Source organism: Bacillus rossius, chromosome 1 (genome assembly GCF_032445375.1).
Source record: "Bacillus rossius redtenbacheri isolate Brsri chromosome 1, Brsri_v3, whole genome shotgun sequence".
NCBI classification, from domain to species: domain Eukaryota; kingdom Metazoa; phylum Arthropoda; class Insecta; order Phasmatodea; family Bacillidae; genus Bacillus; species Bacillus rossius.
In genome coordinates, this window is record NC_086330.1 from 324,649,370 (window position 1) to 324,676,839 (window position 27,470).

The 27,470-nt window shown below is 37.8% G+C and overlaps 1 protein-coding gene across 1 annotated transcript in view; it reads right to left on the reverse strand.

Moving 5' to 3' along the window:
• LOC134528038 (dipeptidase 1-like) overlaps positions 1 to 18,080 on the reverse strand; it is a 318,410-nt gene extending 300,330 nt beyond the window's left edge. Inside the window, exon 1 of the mRNA XM_063361232.1 lies at positions 17,848 to 18,080. Within this exon, the coding sequence (XP_063217302.1) occupies positions 17,848 to 18,080 (233 nt within the window). The remainder of the gene's footprint in view (positions 1 to 17,847) is intronic.
• Between the last annotated feature and the right edge of the window lie 9,390 nt (positions 18,081 to 27,470).

Genomic DNA, 27,470 nt, shown 5'->3' on the forward strand with positions numbered 1-27,470 from the left:
ATGATACTGTTGCACCGAGAATAATATCGAGATAATGTTAAGCGAAGCAGATTAACAACAACGGTCTTATTTGATCGCCCGACTGGAGATGCGGTTGAGATGAGTTTTCGGATTCGCGCACGAACGCATGAACGCGCTATACCGCAGTAGCTGTTCCGTTTCCTCAGAGCGATTATTTTCAGTATACTTGCTAAAATAGCAAACTTTTGAAGTTTAATACCGAATTTAAGGAAGAAGCCCTAAAAAATTTTAACGCAAAATGAACATATTTTTCACAAAATATTTAGTAGATCCAACATAAATTATTTCGTTCACTTATTAAAATATGTAGTTGAGCTGACGAAAGCATTTTATTAGGTTAACAATTTTTTTCCCTACATTTTATTTCTACGTGTTAGCCCTATAGTTTTATTCGCCATAAGCAAAATTAAAATAATTTTGAGGAAAACAGGCATTTATGTCACTGGACTCTTGAATCTTCATTATAAATTCGGTGACTGTTTGAATGTCTTGGTGAGCCTGACATCTGGTATACTTTTTCTAACGTCTACTTAAGGGCCTAAGTCCTAGCGTAGTTTACACTAGCAGCATAATTGTCATGTTATTACATACAAGGTCCATGCTGTAATGGACAAGGGAGCTTGGCACTGGGTTGTGAACTACAAGAAAAACCTTATTCAATTCGACCTTATTTATTCCACTCTAACCAGACATTAAGTGTCATTTCACAATTTTATCCGAATACAAAAACTTGAGTACTTATATATTTATCTTGACAACAGTAAATAGAATACTTTCAGTTTCCGAGATAATTAGCACTAGGACAAAATACAAATTGCTCGCTCATAAGACATAGTTGCAACATATCCTTAATTTCGTAGACATTAAACATATATTCTCAATCACATTATAATAGATAATTTACAATGATCGTAACACTTATTTCGATACGCGCACGTGCATGTGATACGCCACAGGGACACAGACGTCCCGCGTATATAATAATCTACAAACTTATTTAAACGACAATTACACGACTGAATATGCTGGGCATGAAAGACAATACAGGTTTAAGCATTGAATGCCCATTAAACCCGCCTGTTTTCTTTCTAGCGAATAAACGCTTCATCTAATCCCTTACAAACAAACAAGCAATAAGGTTTGCAAAATACTTTAGCAAGACTGAACAGGGGAAAATGACATTTACGGTGACTCGTCAAGTTAGAATAACGGAAATATCAATTAAGCCAACGTGATATTAGAGAGCGACTTTACAATTAAAATCCACGCACGTGGCTGCGGTTAACGACCCATGGCAAGGTCTCGAGGAGTGAATCTCCCTAAAGAGTATTCAAAACATTAAATTCTCACAAACGCAATCCAAAACCGATATAACCCAAACGTTAATTATTTTTTTTCCAGGTGGCAGAGCCACCGTCTGCCACGAACCCCACAGTTGTCAAATACTTGCCATGCTCGTTTTTCGCTGCCACGCCGTCACTCGCCTAAGTCTTTTCCAGACCTCTATATTCGATTAGTAATTACAACAGTTACTAGTCGGTGCAGACCTAAACGAAGAATAAGAACGAGTCCGGGCTCTCCCGGGCTTAAATAACATGGCCCCGGCCAGGCGCGCACGCGCAGAACCCAGACTGGAGGGGATACAAGAAAGGAGTGAGAGGTGGAACTAGAGAGAGAAAGCCTAACGGAAGACGGGATTGCAGTGGCCGCGCCCTGACGTCATCGTCGACGTGGCTGTTGCATGTTTCAAGCCAACTCAAAACGTACTTGTTTTTATGTATCAACTAGCTACAAACTTGCACTAATTAAGTCTATATTTAATCAGAAATAGTAGGTATTCGCACGTCTGGATGTTTGTAACTTAATTTAAAAATGGCTAGTAATCAGGTCAACAACATTTAAAATTCTCAAAAGCCGTGGATTATTGTTTTTACACATACCGCGAAGTTGTACGAGCGAGCGACAAACTTAGGATAAACTCGGTACTGACCAGAAGTCAATGATTTGTAGACTTCCCTTCCCGACAGACGTTCGTGCCTCATGACGTCAGCGGGGTGAGGACCGCTTGTGGTTCAGGACCACACCCGGATTGGCGTGTGGGATTGGTCAGAAGTAGATATAAGTATAGCGCGTATCATCCTTAGATTGCAGTGTGCATTTTAATGGACATTTACTATCTCTTTCCAACGCATAATATCTGGTATTAGCACTGTCCTTGTTTCAGTGTGCTCTGTTGCCAGACATACCCAAAGAGCACAAAATATTAATACATACCATTATAATTTTAAAAACTTTTAAATTTATTTAAGAAATTTTTATTTTTAAAAGTGAAATTTGAAATGATATTTTCGGAAATACATTTTTATTATTATTATTTTTTTTTCGTATTTCACCAAGAGCGTCAACTAATTATATTCATTTATCTCTTTTAAGAAAATTTATCACAAAGAGGCCATATTGGTTTAAACTATTTTTGAAAGCATTAAAAAAATCTTTTAGTATTAAAATTGAGCTCTGATCGACTATAGAAGTTAATCAATGAAAGGCCTTATTATTAATAATGACCCTCTGCTACTAATAATTTATCCTGTAAAACAATATTTGGTTTTTAAAATTAAAATTTATTTTATTTGATAATGTACACATTTAAATGTAATAACTATGAAAAAAGATATATAATGGCTTTAAAAATTCAACAAATTGGTAAAATTGAAAACCTATAGGTATTAAAATTTATCATAATCATCGATATCATATAACAAACTGGGCAGTATCAACCTGGAAACAGTGGGGTGTTATTTTCTCTGTACTGCAATCCAAGCGTGAGACAGACTATAGCTCCTGACACACCATTTCTTCCCTTCCACCCTCTCGTTGCTCATGAGGCGAGGGTCGTGGATTCGATCCCTACACTCATTAGCATGACTCATATTTATGAGCACTGAGTCGTTATACCAGTGGTTCGGTGCTCAAGAAAAAAAAACTATAAACATAACAATCCGACTTTTCTGTGACATCTCACGTTAATTAATTTTTTAATTGCTATACAACACATGTAATGAAATATTGCATTGTTACTTATTGTCCCGTCAACGTAATAACAAGACCGTTTAAATAGAATAAAAATGCCTTGAATCTATATGCACAATGTAATTTTTCTCACTTCACACTCCAATTCACTATCATAGTCGGAATTCAGCCTCACGTGCCGAATTAAAGGAGATACAACTCTGCTCAAAAATACTGGGCACATTAGCATAGAAATAAACTAAGACCGACGCAAAAAAAATCAATAGCCATGCTACAATTAATGGGCTACCGAAAAAATTTAAGCCTTTGTCTAAAATATTTATTGTAACTCCCAAATCAAATATTTTCATGATTCATTCCTCCCAGAAATTAAAAAATATATATGCCTATAATATTTTTGGTTTCCCTACTTTCATTGAAGTTAAAAGACCTGCCGCAATAATCTTGAAGGTCTACTCCCCTTAACCCCCAGAATGTTGTGAGTGACATAAAAACCAATCAAACAAACTGAAAAAAAAATTATATTGCATTTTTTACACTTTCCCAAATGACCCTATAGAGTGGTACTCAACTAACTTTACCTTACCTCCTCTATACCATAATTGAATGAAAAGACGCTGCAGACTGAAAGGCTTCAAAAACACCATATATGATGGATGATAAATGGATTAATTTCTCGACGACAGTAAGTTCTTAAGGGACAGTAAAATGAGGGCTAATGACGAAACGCATGAGGTTGGCGTAAAGCGGTAGTAAACCAAGGAAAACCCTCTTTCTCACGTAAATTTACGCTTCGTTTCCCACCTTTCGATCATTCCGGGTTGAACTCGAACCCAAGGCGAGTAGTGCGGCCACTGTGGTACCTAGGAGCACCACGAGAAAACCATAGCTTTTTTTGTACCTACGCCCTTACGAATACCAATTACATAGTCATCGCAACTAAAACATTGCTAATTGCCTAACGATTCATATCTGTTCGTGGTTTTTATTCTGAAAAAAAAAAGTTTTTATCTTTGTTATTTATTACAAACATTTTTGGTATCATATGTTTTGTAAGGAAAAAAATTGATGTGTAATATCTTAGCTCTCTTTATACGGCATTCGGTGGGAGTTGTTTCGTGAACGCGACGGAAATGTGTAACAGGAAGTAGAGAAAAGCGCGCGGCATTCGAAGTTTTCGGTGCGGCCTACTGCAGCGTGTGTGTTAGCCCGAACATTTCCATGGCGTCTGAAAAGAGAGAGAGAGAGAGAAGCGAGTTCGCAGTCTTTAACAGCGTGACGCATTGCCATGTGGCTTTTATAATACGTTATAAATAAGTTGTGAGATAGAAAGTATAACATAAGTGGTGTGTTATAAAACTTGTTGAGATAATAAAACTTTGTGATACGTTAGGTTTTTATGTTACACATCACTGGCGAATACTGAAACACTCGCTCACATATTTTTTGTATACTGTGTGACGGATATTGTCTTCCTGCTAAGGCTACAATAAAACACGTTGTCACTAAAGTCTGTGTTTCAATTCATTCTTAACGTAAAATCTGCATGGCACCCTCTTTTCTCAACCTTACGACCCAGAGGACTTACGTGACGCGAAACGGCGAAGTGGTAAATAATAATATGTTAATATATACGCACATTTGACCCCGTTTATTCTGAATGAATTATAATTTTCTCGTTCTTATCTCGCATCTGTGCCTTTCCTTATCCGAACTGCCGCCTGAGCGCATGTCGACGGATCGTCAGCGCCTTACCGGAGTCGCGGCAGCCGTCTCTCCCGACGACGCGACGTCGCGAGCTCTCCTCTAATGCGATTACGCCCTACGCTTCAGCCGCGTACTTCCCCCCCCCCCCCCCCACACACACACCCCTCGCAAAGGTGTTTCCTTCGCGGGCGCGGGATCCCGCGATCCTGAGCCGAACTGCGGCGGAAACGCACGATGCTGGGAGTCAAAAGTAGCGCGAGCAACACGACTTTACAACACGTTATGGTGAACGTGTAGTCATTTCACCCGTGCGTCAACCACACAGAAACGACTACAGTTAGCCTTGCCATTGCTTGCACAACGTCAGCCACACTTCGCAAGGTTTTCAAAGGAGCTGTACCTACTTTAATGTAAATGTGAATTACAAAATATTGGGGTGATCATAAGGAAAAACTCAAAAAGTGGGCACATATGTGTTGTATTGGAATTTGCTATCCAGGTATAGTACATTAACGCAATGAATAGTACTTATTGATATAATAATGATGTAAATAATTTTGTGCCATCTGAAAGTATTTTAATGTCTCAAAATGGCCAACTCTGTTTGAAGTAAAAATACAAATAATAATCTTCAAAAACTAAAAAAAAATTGTGTCACTTATATATGCCATTTAAAAATTTTAAGAAGAAATTTCAAACACTCCACAAAATAAATGTAGTAAACAAAACCATTTAAAAAGTACAAGTATAATATAAGATAAACTAATGCGCCAGTCTAACATTTCGCACACCAAATTCTGACGGCCATGTCAGTGACGTGAAACCCGCTCCACGACATGGTGGAAATAGCCAAATTATCTGATCGGAAAGTTTGCCGCGCCCGCGAAATTTTGTCGCGCCGAAGTCTCGTGGTTGGTAACAGAAATGTGCGCTGTGGCGATCCCAGCAGGAGACAGGAGCCGCGTGCTCGCGAGGAGAACATGTGGCAACCCCGCGTCTTCCCGGCGCCGTCGAGCGCTGGCGGCAACGCCGCATCGGGTGAAAGATCCATCACAACTCGTGGTGTCCCTACACGGGTGGTCATACTTTTGCAAGGAAGGGCCAATGACACATCAGATTATAATAAAATATACAGCGTGCTAAATTTTATTTTTAACATCAACAAAAACCCAACACTGATTGACTTCATTTCATTTTGGTGTTCTTTACGTGACTTTGTTACATAAGTTTACATAAGTTGTATTTCTTACATATGCTTTAATATACTGTATTTTTAAGCATTAATTATATATATATATATATGAAGTACATAACACAAACTCCTTGATAATTGTATATTGTCAGGCAAGTAACATTGTAACTTCTAAAAAGACATTATTCTGTTTTTCTACAGCTACTACTAAAGTCACATTTTAAAATATAACTTTTCATAGAAAATTTTAATATATTTTATAATAATGAAAAGTAAAGAACAAGGCATCGTGCTTCTTAACTGTTTCGGAAGCAATAGCAGAATCAGCTGTTTCTGATTCGACAGATAAAGCAGGAATTGAGTTGGTTACTAACATAACGATGAAAAACACTGAGTTAAAGTCAATGAACAACTCTTCTCCACAAACACACAGAAAATTTCCATGAGTGAGCCAAGTAATAATAAATGCTTAGAGTATTCATGGGAACATATAAGATGAGTGGTATGTATAATTTATACTCTAACCCTAGCGGGAAGAGAAAGGAAAATATAAACGCTATTTTGGTTATTCCTTTTTTACAAATAGACATTTTTTTTTAATTTTAGATTTAAGATTTTAAGTCAAATGCCTGAAATCAATATCAACTTTGTATCTGCTACATTTTCATTTAGCATTGAACAGTTTCAACGGGAACTATTATAAATTAAAAAAAAATACTGTAAATAAGCACTATGTTATGTCTTAATTTGTGATTATTCGCCTTGCCGAAGACAAATTTTCGATACTAAAAGTAAAAAAAAAAATGCATGGCATAAAAACCCTTGAAACTCCTATGGCGAGTTTTTGTGTCTATGTTTCCCTTAATGCTCCACGTGCGAGCGAGATGCGGAAAGTCTGCTGTAGACGGTTCATCGTTACAGCGTTGCCAGCTCTGTAGCGCCACCACCTCCCCTCCCCTGCAGGTCGCATCACACGACTCCTCCAGACGCCCCTATCGCCACGGCAACCCGCGCAGCTCCTACCTCGTGCGTTGCGGGAAACAACGGCACTCTTCCTCTGTGCCCTAGCTGAGTGGCTCGTGGCTGGAATTTTTTAGTCGGGTGTTTTTATTTCCCACCGTGCACGTGAGGTCTCAAGAGCGGAGTAGAACGAAACGCTTTACCAAAATACCACAAAGCTCAATGTCGGGCACTCACATCACTTTAGCTGTTGGATCAGAAACGTGTCTACTTGCAAAAGCCTCCATCAAAGTAAACCAGCAGAGTTCCTCAGTCAATATATTTATTTTTATATAGTTTTCGATGTCAATGAATAAGATATTTAAAAAAAATTGTTTCTATAAAATATTAAGTTGCATGCATTCCTCAGCTATGTCAAAACCTAGTAGCTGCCATGACAAAACAATATAAAAATACAGGCTAATCGTAAATTCTAGCCATGATATTTTTAACGAACTCCCGCTGCGAATGCTAATCGCAGTAGCTTCAATTCATGCTACAAGGCATGCCGCAACGTCCGATACACAATTTCGTTCTCCCAGAAGCCAAGAAGCAGTTATTGACTAGCCACGGAAGCTTATGTGTTCTAGATGTATGTTGATTGTTTAAAGAAATTTCTAGATTGGTGTATCATTCTACTTATGACTCATGAAATCTTTCAGCAACAGATGATAGCCTAAAATTCACACGTCCTCAATTACCAACTCGAAAATTAAAAATGGTGTTATAGTGTATTTTATGATCCATGATACCATTTCTTAAGTGAAGGTTTGATTAGGTTAAATTAAATTATTTAAAAAATAACGCTAAAGCATTTCTTCTTCCCAGAATAAGAAAATTCAAAAGCTGCACAGACATTGATTTTCCGGACAGGTAACTGAGGACCAGTGAAGCTTAGACTTATTTTGCATCAAAAACGAGTTTTTATAAAAAAACATGGCTTCACACTTTTATTCGAGTATTTACTTTAAAAATGTCTTTGCTCTTTTCCTTTTGCGATTTTTTAAATTCCTGCTTGAATGAGAGAGGTTTAGTGAATAAATAATCTGCTGATATAAATGGTAACCATGACTTACTTTGGATTCAAACCCACCACTATTATTTATTCTTTTGTGAATGACACAGACACATTCATGTTAATTTACAGATATTTGAAAAAAAATTTGTACATTTATATTAAAATAACACAATCGCAACATAATATATTTCGCAGTAATACTGGTTTCGGATTATTACCCTAAGGGCTCTTTCACACGGAGAGCCGTGCGGCTCGCACTCGCGAGCGGGAGCTTTTTCCGCTCGTACCTTCCACTCTTTCACACGGAGAGCCTTTTTGGCTCGTACACGTGGCGTGGCCATGTATCTTCTTTACCGTAGGCGACGTCTTCGACCACAAAAACGCCGATGTACCAAAACGTATTGGGTACATCCTATTAATCAAAGGCGCGATGAAACAGGTGTTTTTGCCACGCTTTATCAAGAACTTCGACGAGATGGCAACAAGTTTTACAACTACTTTCGAATGTCATTGGCCTAATTTGATGAGCTCCTTGGGAAGATCAAGAATAGTATCCAGCTCGAAAATACTAACATAAGGAACTGCATTCAGCCTGAACTGAGGCTGGCTGCAACATTAAGGTAAGTAAATCGCACTGTCTAAACAGAAAATTTATGTAAACCATGGCCACCAACTCCTACACAAACTAAAATTCAATTTAATTGAACTAAAAAATCTTGAGAGAGAATGATTATAATAAACTCATATGTTCTTTAATTTGCAGCATTCTTTATTGCGAATAAATTTAGCAATATATATATTAAGCTTAAATAATGCACACTGAAACCTCAAAGTTTGTATATAAGTAATACAAAAGTTATTTCTAAAAATAATAATTAAAAAATAGAAAAATTTAAGGTATTGAAAAAAGAATATAGACAATGAAAGAATAATTAGGTAGGCAAACACATACTAATTGAAACAAGACAATTGCACTATCGTCCCATATCCTGTGGAAATGGAGTCTGTGTTGGAGACGTGGTTGTGGTATTGCTTGGGCTGGGAGAGGGCACACATGAGGTGGGCATTATATGCGAGTAGTTGTAGCAACTATGATTGGATTGCTGAGGAGTGCTTGGTTGTCCCCATGCAAAAGGTTGATTTGTCTGGTTTGGATCGATAACAAATGTAACAGCGGAGTGAGGTGGATTATTCCTTGCAGATTTTATTTTCTGAATCAAATTCAGTGCACCAGCTTGGAATTCGAGTACCTCATCATCAGTGAAGGTTTCCAGTGTTGGCACTAGTCCTTGCATGAAACAAATGTGTCTGTTTGGGGTTTCGAGTAAATGCAGCATTTTCTGCTCAAATTCGTCAGGGTGGCTTCTGGGTGTTTCTTTTCGTCCCTTCTTGTTTGTTGAAAGAACCTCCCTTTGTTGGGTACGGCTTTCCGGATTCGAGGGTACCGCACCTACGGTAAACTGTTGTTGATCCTCAGCTTCACCTTCTACACTTCCGAGGCAACTTCCTGGGTCACTGTTGTCACTGGCAAGAGAATCTTCAGTCACCCTCCGTTCAAAAACTTTCCTTAAGAAATCCATTTGGTCGTGGTAAACATACTTCTTGATTTTTGAAGCGGGGGCTCCTGATTTCCTCGCATTTTTTGCTCTGTCGAGTGCTTTTCTGTATCCATCTCTGATAGTTTTCCATTTAGTCGTTAAGTCCTTTTCTGCAACAAAAAAGAAATGATTCGTGTGACAACATAGTGAATTACCACTAGTATTTTCACAATTTTGTTGTTTATTTTCATGTTAACTTGTTTTAGTTTATTATATTTACAGAATGAAATAATAAAAATGATGTCAAACAACTAACTCGATAGTAACTGCAATTGATAAATAGGGAATTCGTATTTTGCATAACCGTATGGCCAATTTTCGTCCTTATTGTGTTAATAGGCTATAGTTTTTTTTACCAATCAACTGATAAATGATCTTGCACTATTACTATCTTTTCAGGCATGGGCGCAAATATGTAGGATTTCCAGGGGGGGCCCGTGAATTCTGTGGTTTAAGAATTTTGCGCTAGAGGTCAACCGAAACAAGTCTTCTCTGGATGATAAGCTCGTATGTTATACACTTTATTTTTACGTAAGTAATATTAACAATAAAGCAGAGCAACATATGTTTTAGTAATTATTAATTAATGACTATAAGAAATGATCTCTCAAACATGTTTGTATAATTTGCTAACCTAAATACATAAAATATCCATGAAAAAATCTATTAAAATAATATACGTGAATATAACGCTGTCCGTCCGTCTGTCTGTCCGTCTGCCACCAGGCTGTATCTCATGAACCGTGATAGTTAGACACAAATACTAAAAACATAGTAAAATAAATATTTAAGGAGGCTCCCATGCAACCAACGTGATTTTTTTGTTCGTTTTTGCTTGATATTGAAAACGGCAACAGGTAGACGCTTGAAATATTCACAGAATATTTAGTTATATATTCACTATAAAATAAATGATTAAATTAAAATAAAACAAATTTTTAAGGGGGCTTCCATACAACAAACGTGAAAACAGAATAAAATTTCACAAATGATGTATTTCTGTTGCCGCTATAACAAGAAATTCTAAAACAGAATAAAATAAATATTTAAGAGACATGATTTTTTTTGCCGTTTTTATAGATAATGGTACGGAACCCTTCGTGCGCGAGTTCGACTCGCACTTTGTCAGGGTTTTTTATGCCACATCACATAATTACTGCGATTCAAATGCTGTTCGTGAAATTCTTTGTTCACAGTTTTTGATGCGCCCTAAAAACCCAAAGCTCCAAAGCTAATAAACGTATCAACATCAAATGAACGATCGAATCATATTAAAACCCTTAAAGACTCTTTTATTTAGTAAAGGCATCAACCAGGTAAAAAAGAAAAAAAAAACTTAATGACACAAATGAAAAATCTCGTAGATAGAACTATGAAATTTATCCTACAGCTAATTGAACCACATACATTTCTCGGCTTATTTTTAGTATAATTAGTATTTTGGCAGTGAATATTATTTAGTTAAAATATACCGCTTGATTAGTTATTAAAGAGACGCGTTTGCTTCCTTATTAACTTAAATACGAATGTGTAACGTTTAAATACTTCTTTCTCAATCTTACTTTTGTTTACTCGTGCAGTGTTGCAGTTATCAAATAACAAATGTTATAAAGTGATTATCGGCCATGAATTGTGAAAATTATCGTTTGATAATAAAAGGGGAGTGATTTTAAATTCCATATTGACGAGGAAAAAAAGTATTCCCTGTATATTCAGATGTAACGTACAGAGCAGCTAGCCTTACAGAATGGAGATGAGCTAAAAAAAATTCCAGTCATGGTATATAAGTTTCAGTTCATAAATAAACTAAATTCTGCTATAATTACTGTTAAAGTATTAAGTTGTTTATTTACTGAAAAAAAAAAAGTTACATAATCACTTAAATAAAATATATTACCTAAATAATAGTCACTACTTATAAAACAATCAAGCTTACCAGGTGAGAATCAGATTCTGTTTTCCGTTTCTTCCGCGTCACGAAATTATCCATGTTGATGTTTGCCAAGAAAGCAGAAGACTGGCGCACACGAGAGCAAAACCACTTTAAAAACAGACTACCTGAAACCTATAATACTGTCGTTTCAGAGGACAAGGTAGTGTGGGTATCAATGGGGAGGAAATGCTAACGGAACCCTACCCTAGCTTCGTCCTTTGGAATGAACGGTTTCTAGGAATTAAGGGTTTCAAAGTTCTCACTGGAAAACTCCATACCATGGCTTTCGCAGAAGGGGTAGGGGAAAATAACTACGGAACTCAAAGGTAGGAATATAAAGCATGTCAAAGTGTCTGTCGTCGTTGTAAATAATAATCTGATATATATATATATGCTGTGTACACCATTAACTTTAAAATCACGAAGTGGGCCCCCCCAAGGAGGGGCCCATTAATTCCAGGGGGGGCCCGGGCCCCCCTGGCCCCCCCGGGATCTACGCCCATGTTTTCAGGTACCTTGCAAGTGGTTGCACATTCACCGAGCTACATTACATGTTCAGAATCGGAATATCAACTGCATCCATGATTGTGAGAAGCGTTTGCGAAGCCATTTGGTCAACAATGAAAGCGGAAGTGCTCCCAGTCCCGACAAAAGAACAGCGGGAAAGCATTGCAGCAGGTTTTGAAAAAAAAGCTAACTTCCCACATTGCCTTGGTGCTGTTGATGGGAAACATATACGTTTGGTATGCCCTTTCAAAAGTGGATCCATGTACTACAATTACAAGGAATATTTTTCTGTGGTTCTCATGGCCATAGTGGATTCTGAGTACCGCTTTGTGTACGTGGATATTGGCAGCTACGGAAAGGATTGCGACTCTTCGGTTTTTCAACGTTAGAGACTTTGGAGTTCAATCGAAAATGGAACTCTTGAACTTCCGACCGATAAATGTCTTCCTGGTGCAATGGGACTTCAACTACCTCATGTTTTCATCGCTGATGAAGCTTTCGGGTTGCACAGAAACTTGTTGAGACCCTTTGGAGGACGACATCTTTCAGTTGAAAAGAGAGTATTCAACTACCGTTTAAGTAGGGCAAGACGTTTTGCAGAATGCGGATTTGGAATTTTATCAAACAAATGGCGAATCCTTCATCGGGCAATCAATGTGCAGCCAGATTTCGCTGTAGACATTGTTAAATGTTGTATTGTACTCCATAATTTCGTTCGTGACAGAGATGGTTTTGCATTCGAAGACACTATGACAATTACAGGACTGGAGGATGTACAACAGCAACAAGGAGTGCGAGGAACTTTGTCCGCCAACAATGTCAGAAATGCGTTCTGCAATTATTTCATGTCACCTGTTGGTGCGGTACCATGGCAGATGAATGCAATTTAATTATGTAATGCAACAATGTCAAACATGTCTTCTGTAATTGTTTTAAGTTACTTGTTGTTGCTGTAACATTGCATATTAATTTAACACTGTAATGCAACAATGTCAGAAATAATTTCTGTGGTACTTTGCAGCGCCGCGTTTTTATTATTTTTTTATTTTATTTGTAGGTAGGCCTACCTGCCCAGTAACAAGATATGTAAAATGAACAGAAACAAACAGTTCATTAAATAAAAAGAAACACAAAAATTGATGTAGCTTCATATTTGAGTACTTATTTTACTTGGCTGGTACACTGCCGTGCATTCAGACTCAAAATTATTTTATAAATATGTGTATACTAAAATATACGTATATACATAAATACGTAAATACAATTTCAATTAATATGTGTTTTACTTTCACCTTACCGTATTTCTTTTTCTCAGGCCCGGACAATGTTTCAAATTCACCGTTGATTTCTTCACACACTTCCCTCCAATTTCTAGCCACTTCATTCCGGTCCTTGTATAACTCGGTACTTTTGTCCCAAAGGGTGGGCCGGATACGCACTGAATTAATTAAGAACTCGACATCAACATCCATCTTGAAAGCGAGAGACTGAGGAGCGAGAGCTATTGTCGCCCTTCGTGTGAATGCCCCCACTCCTCCCTTTGCATTTCGAGGATGAAGCGCGACCCCCGGCCACAGCGCACGGCTCGCGATGCGCGAATCCGGCTCGAGATGCACGAGCCTTGCCGGCCCTCGCTCGCGCGCCCTGAAGGCCCGCAGTCCCCGTGTGAAAGCTCCAGTTGCACTCTATGCATTTCAGTCTCGCGCGCCTCGCTCCCGCTCGCGAGTGCGAGCCGCACGGCTCTCCGTGTGAAAGAGGCCTAACCGATCCCTGAATAGCTTTCCAATATTAACTGCGCACATAATAAGCGTGATACAACATGGATGGATACAGCTAGGATTATACCTCAATTAAAATATATAATTATGCACCAATTATTGTAAGAAATACTAATTATTAAAAAAAGTATTTCATTTATGCAAATAATGCTGTAAAAAGCTACAATCTTCTTCTTGAAGTATTGGAAAAAGTGTCTTGGAAACTAGTTCCCAAATGAAAATTTTGTAAGAGTACAGAAATTTTTTTTGTGTGAATGTATCGAAGCTCGTTGGTATGAATAAATTTAAATTGAAGAGTAAAAAATACCTATCTTAATTTTTTTCAAATATCTATCCTTTGAAAATTTTTCTATTTTAAGAAAGAGGTGAGTAATTTTTCCAACTGTTCTGTTCTATTTTGGGCCCATCGATCCCAGTCTGTAACGCGTACTGGCAGAAAGAGCCCAGCGGAAGCACATATGCCAGTTTTGTTCTCAGTTAAGAACCCCTTCTCCCCTTCCATCCCCCGGCCCATCTTGAAAATGGTGCTGATGAGCCAGTATTTAAAATGGCTGGGGTGGGATGCTCTTCACTCGAGCACAGGAGGGGATGGAACGGGTTAAAATGGTAAAAGGGCTGGGGAGTACAGGATTACCGTTAGAGCGGTCAGAATGTTCAGCGCGTGTTATGTCCTCCAGTATTTGAAGATGGTATGTTCCTCTTTTATTTTTTTTCTAGAGCTCTTTTCATATACATAATTGAAACTCAGAATACTTCAGCTATGTATGTCGCATTGAATATGTTACATTGATGTACTTTTTATTGGAACACACAATAGTTTCAAGTCTTAGGAAATATTTTAAAACATTAAACTCGATGTCCTTGCTATTAACTTACCTAAGAAAACTATTCCGAAATATCTATGAACTCCATTTAAAATTTTTCCAGAAATTTTCTCTACATTTATTACGTCACTATTAAAATCATCGTAGAATCTATTTAAAATAAGCCAACAACATTTATTAAACTAAAATGATAGACGGAGCTCAGAAATTTATTTCAAAGTCAAACCTTTCAAACCCAATGTACGAAAACTATTTCAATCCCACCTATGAAGTTTACTTTGCAACTTCACGTAATATTTTCTCAGCTGGTTTCTCTGCAAACATATTTGCGTTTCAACTGTAAACCGTTAGCCAGAAAGTTGTGTGAATCCCATGTCAACTAGCGAAAGACGTAAATGGCACAGGCACTTTAAAGCATCAACCAAAAAAAGTTTATAATCTGTATAGTGTGTAGAGACTGTGGAGCTAAGCAAGGTTGTCAAACATTACTTGAGATGATATTTACAAAGTTACTACATAACCGGACATTTCACTGGTTTTTTAAAAAAATATGGAAACTATACTAGACATTGTAGGAATTTCTCGAAACAAAATCCTTTTCTCATAGGCCGCTGACTTAAGAAGACATTTATTTCTTTAATGGGCTTAATGTGATTTGAGCGTTTTGTTGCTATGTTTTATTGGTTTTGACTATTTAAGGGCTTGTCAAAACATCGGGGCTCAATTGAAGGCGTTAATAAAAAACCAAAATATTTCCAGTTATAATTCATGATTAATGAATCCACGAAATGTTTGAATCCTCACAAATAAATTCACTGTAATCAATTGACACAACTTTTTGTATGCGAAATAGTGACGTGACTCAATTTAAACGAAAATTATTATTTTTTCTTTATTTTTCTGGTTTTCGTTTTGAGTTTAATATTTTCAAACATTCTATAATACAAAAAATAATTCACCACATTGCTGCCCTGTAAGATTAATACGGTTCAAGTTGTGACTTAAAAATTTAAAAAAAAATTATAAAAACATAATTTTGTACTGTAATCATAAAACCTATTTTAAAAAGAGGCTTCAATAACATCAGTTGGATAAACTTTATAAATTTTTAATAGAATTTTAAAATTTCTGAGAATTAATCATTATTGATATCCGTTTACTCTTAATCAATATAAAGCAGCGAAAAGAAAAAAAAGGCTTTAGTTTATTTTATAACTATTGGTTTATACTCCTATGGAACGAACACGGTAATTTATGAATACAGAAAAATATTACACAAATAAATGACAATGCATATTTTTAAACTAATTGGAAGCTCACACAATGCAAAACGCAAACGGCAAATTACAAAATGTCAAGAAAATATTGGAACATTGCCTGAAAATAACATAAATATACGAGAGAAATACACGGTTGAAATATTGGCTATGTTTATATGCGATTTTAGCAGAGCCAGAAGACATTAAAGGGAATATAAGTGAACTTTACCTACCCATATAGCGACCGTTCATTTGCATCTGCATCAGCTGGTCCTGAATGCAGTAACATCATCATTGATCGTAGCCGTGGACATATTTCATAACTCGTTATAGTGTAATACATTTACAAAGACAGTCAATGACGATCATAAAGAAAAACAGGCAGGGACCGTTGATATAAATCAACGCCATTATTATTACTGAACAACAGAAAAAGTGGGTTTAGAGAAGGGGGGAAGTAACTTCACTTTAGACAGCGAACGCTCTATCTGTTTACGACATTAAACTCTGCATATATTCAGCGCCAAGGTTTGATAGTTTGCTGCGGGTGTAAAACAGTTTAGATAACTGCAGATCAGTGAAATTTGATTGTGTTCAGCAGGTCCTAGGTTCAAAATCCATTTCAAATTTCTGTTTTAGATCTTTCATAATTTACCGTCATCAATCCAAGCATATGCTGGGGCAGTTCTTTACTGTAGGGCATGGCGCATTACTCCCTTAGTTTCCATGACTGGTTTTGTTGTATGAACACTTTTCGCTGAGAATATCGGTTTTCGTGGAACGAAGAAACAAAATTAATTAAATTACTTAATAGTATGCGTAACTATGAACTTACCTTGTATCAAATTGGTGACATTTTAAACGTGGCACTATCAATTTGTCACTTAATATGATTATATGATTGTTATTTACGTACACTTGTTACCACGTTAATTTTTTTACAAACACTATCGACAGAACCACAGGAGCAGAATGATACGTAGATCATTGGTACTTTTTGGAAAAACTTTAAAATGTCAGTTGTCACGCAAACCAGTCCAACATAACGTTCAACGTCACGATCATTACATACTAAGTCTCAATTTTTTTCTATTTGAAATCACGAAACTAACGAACACAATATTCAATGTTTTTTTTTTAAAAACGTTAAAATTCTTAACATTGAAAAATTTAAATCCATAGAGTATGTTATAAAAGAAATTTAAAAATATATTTTTTAATTCAAATTTTGACTCTAGTGCTAAAGAAATCGGAAAAATTCGCGGGTTCAATGACCTCCAGAATGTATATTCAAGACCCGGACAAAATGCCACCTGTTCATTGGCTGCTGACTGGATAGCGTGTGATTCGATACATCTATGACTGAGGGTCTCTAATAAGCCCACGGTCCTCAATATGTATAACATTGAACCAATGGTAGAAGCACAATATAAGTAAAATAATTTTAATTTTAACTTACCACAAAATAAATCAGGTAATTTTATTTTCCTGGCTTTAAATTACATGCTGTAAAGAGCCATATTGATCTATATTAAATGCTCAATGTATTTAAGGTACTTAATTTGATAAGGATTAATGCGGTATTGCTTAAAATCACTTCGTAAATAAGCCATTATTTCTCGTAAAAAGTAAAGGATAAAAAATTGTTATCCCTAAGAGATACACACATACCATCGCGGAATTTTTTGTAGATCTTTTTAAGGTGTACAATGATGTAGTACATTATTTTGAGCTATCTCGTAGGCTTCAGCCAGTGTTTGCAATGTAAGCGCAAAAAAAAATGTATTTATTTACGACATCGCATTAGAAACCTCTAAAATTATCATGTTTCTCTACTATATTATAGATTTATTATGAATATGCTTGGAAAAGTTTCAGGATTCCAAAAATGAAATTCAATTTTTCTGTGGGAATTTATATTTTCTGAACAGTTGGACAGAGTGTGCGGGAAGCGGAGGAAGTGTGGCAACGCAGCGCTCACCCGTCGACGAGCGGCACCGCGGCGAGCATGCGCCGCACGGCGGCCAGCTGGTCGGCGGCGCGCGGCTCCTGGCGCATTCTGGCGGCGAGCGGCACCACCACGCCGAGGCCGGCCAGCGCGAGCAGCAGCAGCAGCGCGCACGCCAGGCACCACGAGCGCGGCGCCGAGCCTGCGGGACAGCGAGCTATTGTACTCGCACTGCACACACTGGCGACCGCGTTCCGCGCGAACATAACTACTAGAGGGCATAGGCGTACCCACGGGGAGGGGAGGGGGTTGGGGGTTCAAACACCCCCCCCCCCCCCTCCGAAAAGTCTTGGCGACCCTTCCCGTCTCAACTGCAACTCCGGAGAGGACATTTTCTTGCTTAAGAAGATTAAAATACTATCTGCGGAACACCATATCTCCTGAATGTCCTCTACAACATCCACATCGACCCGGAGAATGTGGTTACTGAATTTGCCAAAAAAAAAAAAAAAAAAATAGAAGAATTCTTCTGTAAAAAGTTTGTAAGCTTAAAAAAGTTTATTATAAACAATTTTTTTGGTGTTTATAGAGTTTTTCTTAAAACTCAGAAGCCCCCTCCCTCAACCACCCCCCCTCCACCGAAAAAAAATCCTGGGTACGCCTATGCTAGAGGGGGAGGGTTGTTCACATGTAGAATTTGGTTCATCATCTTAATTTAACTGCTTGACGACTAATTGATAGAGACATGCAAAATTTGCGGATTCATTTCGCGATAGGCTAGCATCAAAACAACTATACCTTCGTACCGCTTCTGCGATTGGCCCACATTTTTATCCGGGGAACTGTGAGCCAATGGGAAACACTAAACCAAGAAAGTGCCGAATTACGGACAGCCTAGTTGAGACGTCTCACGCTTCAGTAGCCAATGAACAGGTGTCATTTCCGCGACTATTTAAAGGACTGTGGAGTCTATCCTAGAGGTCAATGAATCTGCGAATTTTGCAGGTCTCTACTAATTGATTGTTAACAGAAAAAAATATGGATACTCTGAATGCTGTATTTTTTGTAATAAAACTTCACAGTATGCCACACCACAAAATATATATAAAAAAAATATATAGTGAATTATATTTTCACATGTTTGTTTGCCTGATAATAGAGTACACACAACTTCTCACAATAAATATAGCCATGCTAGTTACATATTGTTACGAATGCAAGAGACGAGACCGCGGAAGCGCGCCAGGTTCGGGGCGGGCTGGCGGCCACGCACGGCCACTGACGTCACGGCGTGCCTCGCCGGATTACAAGTGTTTACACTACCACTCCTCGCGCATAGTCCCACCTCGGGCTATGATCACCTTAAGCGGCCTGGGAATTCCCAGCTTACAAATGCCGCCGCGTGAAGTGGCGTGAATAGGCGTTTCCATTCTCGATGTTTCGGGCGTCGGATCGGCCTGGAATGACGCGACACGTGAAAGCCGCTCTCGTCGTCGATTCGAGAAGGGTGCCACAGGTATTTAAGCAGCGATGCCGGCCTCCGCGGGAGTCCCTTTGACGAGTTCCAAGTGAGTTCCGAGAGTTCGGAGAGTTCCGCGAGTGAAGGGAAGTGCGACTTTGGTGAAGAGGGTGAGAGACCCCCTCGAGAGTGGCGTGACGTGGGCAACGGGATTGAGAGAGTGCGACCGAGTGGCGCTAGACTGCGTGTGTGGACAGGCGTGAGGTAAGGGGTGAACCACTGTTGAGCCTAGCTCCAGTGAGGAGTGCGAACTGTGGACTTGACAGACATTGAGTGACTTGCGAATAAACATTTTTAATTGCGAGTGATTGGTGAGCAGACATTTATAAGTACAACTGTTTATTAGTCATGACAATAATAATATTTATGAAAATTATAATAAAAGTTTAATTAGACCATCACTTACGAACCCAGTAGTTCTCCCCACATAGGACGTAAAAATATAATGAAAGCTACTATCTAGCGGATGGACCCAATACTACTTCAGAAAACTATGTTTTACTCCAGGCAATTAGAATTTCTCTCCCGTGGGAGGCCTTTCACCAGGGGCGGCCCCGGGGAAGGGCAAGCAGGACAACTGCCCGGCGCCCCGACCCGAACCCCTTTGTTTGTCGAGTTTCCGGTGAAAAATAATGGAGACGAACGAGCCAAGGAACAATTAGATTGTAACTAGCATGTTATCTAAAGTGCTGGCCAATACCTATCGATTTAAATTGGGTTTCATAAAAAAAATCCGAAGTTTCTCTTGCATTATTTAAAGACGCGATTTAAAGAGAGTTTGATCGATACGATTTTTAAAAAAACTAACTCGAGTATAATTTATCAGGGAAGAATATTTATATTTCTTAAGATAAACTAGCGAAACCATGGTTGAAATTGAAGTTCCAGCTTGATTAAAAAAAATTACAAGAGTTTAATTTTCTAATTTTTCCAGAATGGAGCCCCCGAAAGTCCTTTTTCTCTGGGGGCTATTCCTTCAACCCTCCCAAACCCTCGGTGAAGCCCCTTCTGGTAAGATATGAGGGTTCCACAAAAATTAAATGGCCCAGGGCCCCGCAAATTTTAGGGTCGCCACTGATTTTCATTTGCATCAAACCTTACGATCCTCCAGCAAGTATGTCCTTTAAATGATTCGTGATTTGGGGAATTCTGATTTGATAAATTATTTGTTCAAACTCCATTTAAGTTGTACACGGTTTGTCTTGGAAAAAAATATTCAAGAATGCAAAATAATAAACCTTGGATCACACAGCGAACTGATAGACCCAACGATGAAACTAAACAAGTATTACCTATGGACAACACAACGATGTCAGCACAGGCGAACACAGTAAGCTTACAACGACGAGACAATTTCAACAAGAACAGTGACAAACAAAATAAAACCTATAAATTACAGCAAACTTACGAACACGACGATTTCAATGTTGTCAAGATTCGTTTTCTGTCTGTTTTTACTGTTCTTGTTGAAACATTTTTTCTCGTTGTTAGCCCACTGTGTTCGTGTGTGCTGTCATCGTTGTGTTGTTCTTAATACCTATTTTGTTTAATCTTTTGGTCCATCTGTTTGCTGTGTTGTCCAGAGTTCATTTTATTGCTTTCTTGGATTTTTTATATAAAAAAACAGTGCAAAACTGCAATGGCGTATGTTCAAAGAAGTGTATTAAATAAACATGTATTCCATGAATTTTTTTTAAGAATAGATAGTAAAGATAGTTATTTGGGGTGGGCCAATCAAAACCTCAAATACCATCAAATAATTAATTATTCTATACTCGAGGAAAAATATTCAAAAAAAATATTACAAGAAATAAAATAAAATATAAAGTAAAAAAAAACTAATAATCTCTGAAGTTTACAAGGTTAATTAATTTTTCTGCATCCCTATTATTTTACTATTTCCCAAGATATTGTACTTTATCAGGTAATACATAAATAAAATTACCATATGTCCTTATTCTGGAAACTTTGTTTGTGAAACAAACTTTTTAAGGGTTGAATGTTTTAACACCATAGTAAATATTTTTTTAATTTCTGGTATTTTATTTTATTTTTGACCCTTGAGACCTTGATTCGGATTTGAAGGGTATAATCGAGGTACTCTTTGGGATTACAATTTGAGATTTGAATTAGGAAAGGGGGGGGGGGGGGGCTTTGTCCCATTACTATTAATTGTAGAACAAGTCATAATCAGCTGATTTAAAATGTAAATAACTAGATAGCACACAGATTTCCATAGAACGAATTGTGTCAGAAAAATATTACAGCACGGATGAACTGAGTGACGAAACTCCGTAATATATTTCAGTTACATAGCTTGGCGTCGTCTGTGCGCTGTACTGTCGTTGTGTTTCCCAGATTATTTGTTTACTAGCGACCCGCCCCGACTTCGCACGGGTGCAATGCTGATACTAAATATACTACAGAATATACTACAACGTTCACAGCTTTTTTGTCATTGGACAATACAATCATGTTTTCTTCAGTGGTTACTCTTGAAAGAGCAACATATAATTAGCCATGTGAAAAACACTCAACGCTCAAATCTAAGCCTGCAACTTTGAAAGTTTGACCCTACGATTTATTAATGGTCATTGCAATATAGGCACGCGCCGCCGGCTGCCCGGCCGGTACCGCCGCAACCGCTATGTCCCTGCATTTTATATCTGTAATATCTTCGAAAATATTCATTTTAATTACATGCTATAAAGAGCCATATTGATCTATATTAAATGCTTAATGTATTTAAGGTACTTAATTGGATAAGGATTAATGCAGTTTTGCTTAAAATCACTTCGTAAATAAGCCATTATTTCTCGTAAAAAGTAAAGGAAAAAAATGGTTATTGTGGGTTATCCCTAAGAGATACACAAATACCATCGCGTTTTTTTGTAGATCTTTTTTAAGTGTGCAATACTGTAGTACATTATTTTGATCTATCTCGTATGGTTCAGCCAGTGTTTGCCAGTGTTTAAAGGTGTTACCACGAATTATTTCAATGAAATGATTTTACTACAGCGACAAAATTTTCGTTGGTTTGTAGAACTTCATTAAATTAAACATAATGCAGATTATCAGTGTTGTATCTCAGATAAGTACTATCTCTATTATATTTACAATGAGAATGTTGTTAAGCTCCAACTTCAAAGACTTACACCAGCCTTCTTGCAAAGCACTTTAGACAGCAAGTCGTGTTTATGCTTTCAACTTTTTTTGGTCGGTATGAATTTCCCAGAATTTTGTTGGCCGAACTCAGCCTCACTCTGTGTAGATGTTTCTGCGCCATACAAAAACTTACGCCGATGTGTGGCATAAGCTAAAATAGATTACTTTTTTTGTTGGTTCTATATGGTTCAGCGTCAGGTGATCATGCACAGAGGCTCAAGACTTAGGACGACAGGACTTCCAAGATTAGTCTGGGCTCCGAGCCGCTCGGTACACTCGGCACTACTAGAAATTAGATTCAAGTCGTGTTTTTGGGATCGATACAGCGACTTTCACCACGTGGGAGAGACGCGTTAGGCAGTCGCGGTCTACGAGGACTCTCACATAAATTTTCCTGCTATTATTTCCCTGTTCATTATTTTCTCCTCTCGTCGCGGTCTCATGTACGCCATTCGGCGTGAAAAGCCCCCGGTAGTGGAGCGCGGGCCCTGGTTATAAGTCTCGCTGTGTCTGGCCGCATCAGTGAACCAAGCGAGGCGACACTATATATATACTTGTAAAAAAAACTTGAGTTCCCATTCGCAGAAGTGACCTCGTAACCCGCAGATGCGGTACCATTAAGGGGTCGGGTATGTTGGAAAAAAAAAGGTGGTGGGGGGAGGATGATATTAAAAGTAAAAAAAAACTCTGCACAGCGGAAACTGATCCTTTCAATTTGCCGGGAAAACATTAATTAGGAAGTTGATCCGACCGAAAATAATGGCCACCTCTCTCCCCTCCCGCCCTTTGCGCCCACGGTCGGTTCTCGGGGTGGGAAAGTGAGAGCGGGGTGGTTTTTAGGGGGAAGAGTTGTTGCAGTGTGGGGGGAGAGGGGGAGGTGGTTCGGAAGAGGCACGCGGGTCGTGGAGCGAGACGGATCGCACGGGCCATTAAATTTACACCCGACGCCGCCGCCGCGATTTTGCGTTTTGCGCTGACGGGGGCAGCACGCGAACCTCATCAGCCCTTGCGTGGTCGGCGCGGTCCAACCTCACTCGCCGGCTCCATCCAGCGGCGGCCGAGGCACGATTTCATTTCAAAACCATGCGAATATTTTCCCTCGTCCAAAAGCTCCATCGTACCACGAAATAAGTAAATGCATCTAAAATGTTTAGTTTTTTTTGCAAGGTTGATTTGGTTGAAGAAACTTTATGACATAACTGTGCTTTCTCATCAAAAATTACATTAAGATATTGAGACACAGTTGCGTACTAAAGGGAAGGTCCATATATTTGTCCATATATTGTTTTTTAGGCTGCATCGTATCATTATAAAAATGGATTTACCCATCGTAAGGGTAAACTGAAAAACATGCGTATCGTTTTCGATCAAAAATAAACAATCGCTCTTGTTAATTAGGGCACGGGACGTGCTTAAGTTTCTAAACAAGTAATATTAATAATTCAAAAAATAATAATTTTTAAAAACCGTAGTTTAACATGGGTAATTCAAATTCAAATTAATTTACAGAGATATTTAATATATTTCTTTACCGAATGTACGTATGTATTTATAGTGATCTGTAGACTGTCGTAAATTTATTTGCCATCGTAGTAGATTTTGTTAAACTCTTCTTTGGTGGAGTCACTCACTACAACTTTCTCACTCACCTTTTATTTATACATTTATTTTTGTACAAGTTATATTCCGTTTGTTTAAAAGCGCTTTCATGTATTCGGTCACGTGAAAATTTATTTATAATTATCAATTCCGATATGAAAAATTGCAAATTTCTAGTAGTATGAACATGGTATTTTATACATGAAAAGTATAAAAAAGAACCACCATTTTATAAATTTTGATATTATAACTGAAAACAAATTGCGTAAATTATCCTACTGAACCTCTCATTCAAAAACAAATTTTTTTCTTTATTTTTTATAATCATACAATCAGATCCAAGTAAATATTATTTTTCTTTGAAGTTTTTTAATAGTTGTTAATTTTATTCAGGAAATTTTATATTCTAAAATAAAAAAGGGCTTATTAAATACAAACTAAATAAATCAAAGTACAGAGCTATAGATATATTTAAATGAGTTAATGAAATTACTTGCCCCCGTACATTTATGTTACAGAAAGCTTTAAGACAATGTTTTAAAAATTTATATCCTCCAAATATCTGCATAGATTTTGAGCTAAAATTTGAAATACATTGTAGGCGTACACAAAATTACGAGTTCCATAGTAAAATGTTTTAATTAATATTAACGAACGTTAAACATTCTGGTTACTGCTAGAATGAAAAACGAAATTTGAAACATAGTTCAATGATGTCAGATGTTTTGTTTCAAAGGACAAAACATTTTTTTTTACATTATGCCAGATTGCCAAAACCGTTTAAAAAAAATTCCCTTTAACACGTATCCCTCGTGCTTGGTTGTTAGGCATGGTCTTAACAGAAAATACTTTTGTATTTTTTTTGCTGGTTACATTTTTATTAATCTCGATGAAAACCTGTGGGATATGAAGTCAAGGTAATGGAAAATAAAAAATTCCAGATATAAAGAAAAACCTATAATATTTTCCCATTTCGAAGCTCGATAAACCGTTAGTAAACCATATTTCAAACGTACACAAGAGCGATGAAGGGTTAAAGCTTGTTTCACAGCAGTCCAGGGTGAGTAGCAAGGTGAGTTAGTAACAGATCGCTTTCTAGGCTAACGCGGACACAAGAACGAGTAGAGTAGACCCGTCCGAGAGACATCAACTCGACACCTCGAGACATCGAAGTTTGTGGAATCTCGCCAGTCCAAACGTACAAGAATGGAAATATCTGAAAAACAGCGGTTGAGAAACTATTTAAAGACACGTTAAAAGAGGGTTCGGTTATAAACGGGCCGAAACAGACATTGAAAAATAATACGTTCGACCTACAACCAAAAATAGATAAAAGTATAAATGTCATCGAAGTTTTTTCCTTGTTTCTTCTTCTTTTTCACTGATTTATTTACTTTACCAACAAATTGATCACATATTTCAAGAAATTTATTAAAACAACGATATGTTCACAAAAAATATTATATAGAAATAACACACGACACATTCAAATATTTTTTTTTTAATTTAAGTGTGTAAACGGGCCATACCAAATCAGAGTTGATACTTTCAAGTACTCGACCGAGCTTGCTCAACATCTGTGAACAGGTCTTAAGAACGACATCAGCGCACACACACACAAAACCCAGTGACCTTTATACACACGCGGCATTGAGCGGGCGTGCATTCTTCTTGTCGTATCCCGTGTAGCTTTGACACTTCAAGATTAAACACTAATATTATATTGTCGAAAGTTGCTGAACGGAGATAAGCGCACACGCTTTTGGTAGTTTAGTTGCTATTAATACCTTTTATATTTAAAGATATAGCAGTGTATTAAGTTAAAATAATAAATACATTTTTACTGGATTTTAAGTCCTTTAAACGTTCGCATTCCCCGTAATCTGAATTTTTTATTCTTTTTGTGAAAAAAAAAAAAATAATTTTAAATAAGTTGGGTAGTTTGATGTTTAAACGTGTATTTCAAACACCCCAAAGCGTTTCATTCATGCTCCGTAGGTATACATTTAAATGCGAGGAAAGGAGAAAAAATAATATTTTCATTCAGTTTAGAACTCTCCGTGAAAATTATGTTCTCACGAACAAACACGCGAAATGAGTTTGTAAATCAAAAGAGAGTTTTGACCTACGGACCTTAGTTCTGGCTTTCAGCCGCGTTCATACACGCCCACTGTTTGGTACTACAACCCCAGACCACTTTAATTAACCCGCTGTGAAATATGGAAAATAATATTTGTAAGACCTTCGGTCTTATATATATTTTTTAAAGACCAGGGGTTAACGCCAGTTCGCTTACTACCAATTTATTTCCCCACGCCCACAATAGGGACATTAAATTTTCAGGAATTTTCCCCGGGGCATGCTAACGCACCTCCGCTCGGCTAACCGAATTACATTTTGCAGGGCGCAGTGTGAAGGGTTTGGAGAGGGACCCGGGGTAAAGGGGGGGGGGGGGTAGTTTGCCTTCCATTATAAGCTTCGCTCTACGCAGCGAGCGCATATTGTTCCCCGGAGTTCCAGGGAAAAGAGATTGTAGAGGGGGGGGGGGGGAAGCGGTTGGCTTGTGGTAGGAACGGAGGAAGCCAGGGATTGCGACAAGATTCCCGCCACCATATCCCACGTGGCCCTTCAGCTCTCGTCAGCTCCGTTGTGGCTCGGTTTCCTAGCTTAGGTATGCACTGAGGATTACGCAAAAAAAAAAGCACAAGTTGCAACTTGCCCATCAAATGACAAAGTATCAACCCTAAACCAGAATAATCAATGCACAGAGTACAAAATTATACCTCCTGTCTGTCTTGTGCAGCAAATCACAAAGTTCCATACCTAAAGTGGAATCATCAATCTACAGAGTACATAATTCTACTTTTCGCGGTCTGTCAAATTTTCATACTTAACAAAAAAAATCTATGTACCTTGTACATAGTTATACTTCAGGCCTATCTAGTGAATAAATTAATAAAACGTTGTGAGCAAATATGAGATGCACCAACGCCCATTTTATGTAATTCTACTTCCAGACAGCATTTCACATTAACTGCGCGTGCTCTGGAGCTAAAGGACTAAGACATTGACGACATATTTTGCAAAATGTTGGTGTAAACGAGCCATTCTACAAGTTATTGAGTTGATGGACAGTTTTAGAAGGAATTTATTTTGTAATATTGTAGATTTGTTAGCAAGTACATTTAATATCCTCACATATATCACCCCTAGATAATAGAAAATTATCGTAGTGAAAATATAACCGAAAAAGTTATTTTTCAATGTAAGATTGTACATTATTTTTTGTATGCAAAATCAACCAGTGTGAGTTTGCAGTTCCTTTTTTGTTTTGAGCATGATTCGCATGTAATAACAGGACGAAATACGGCGA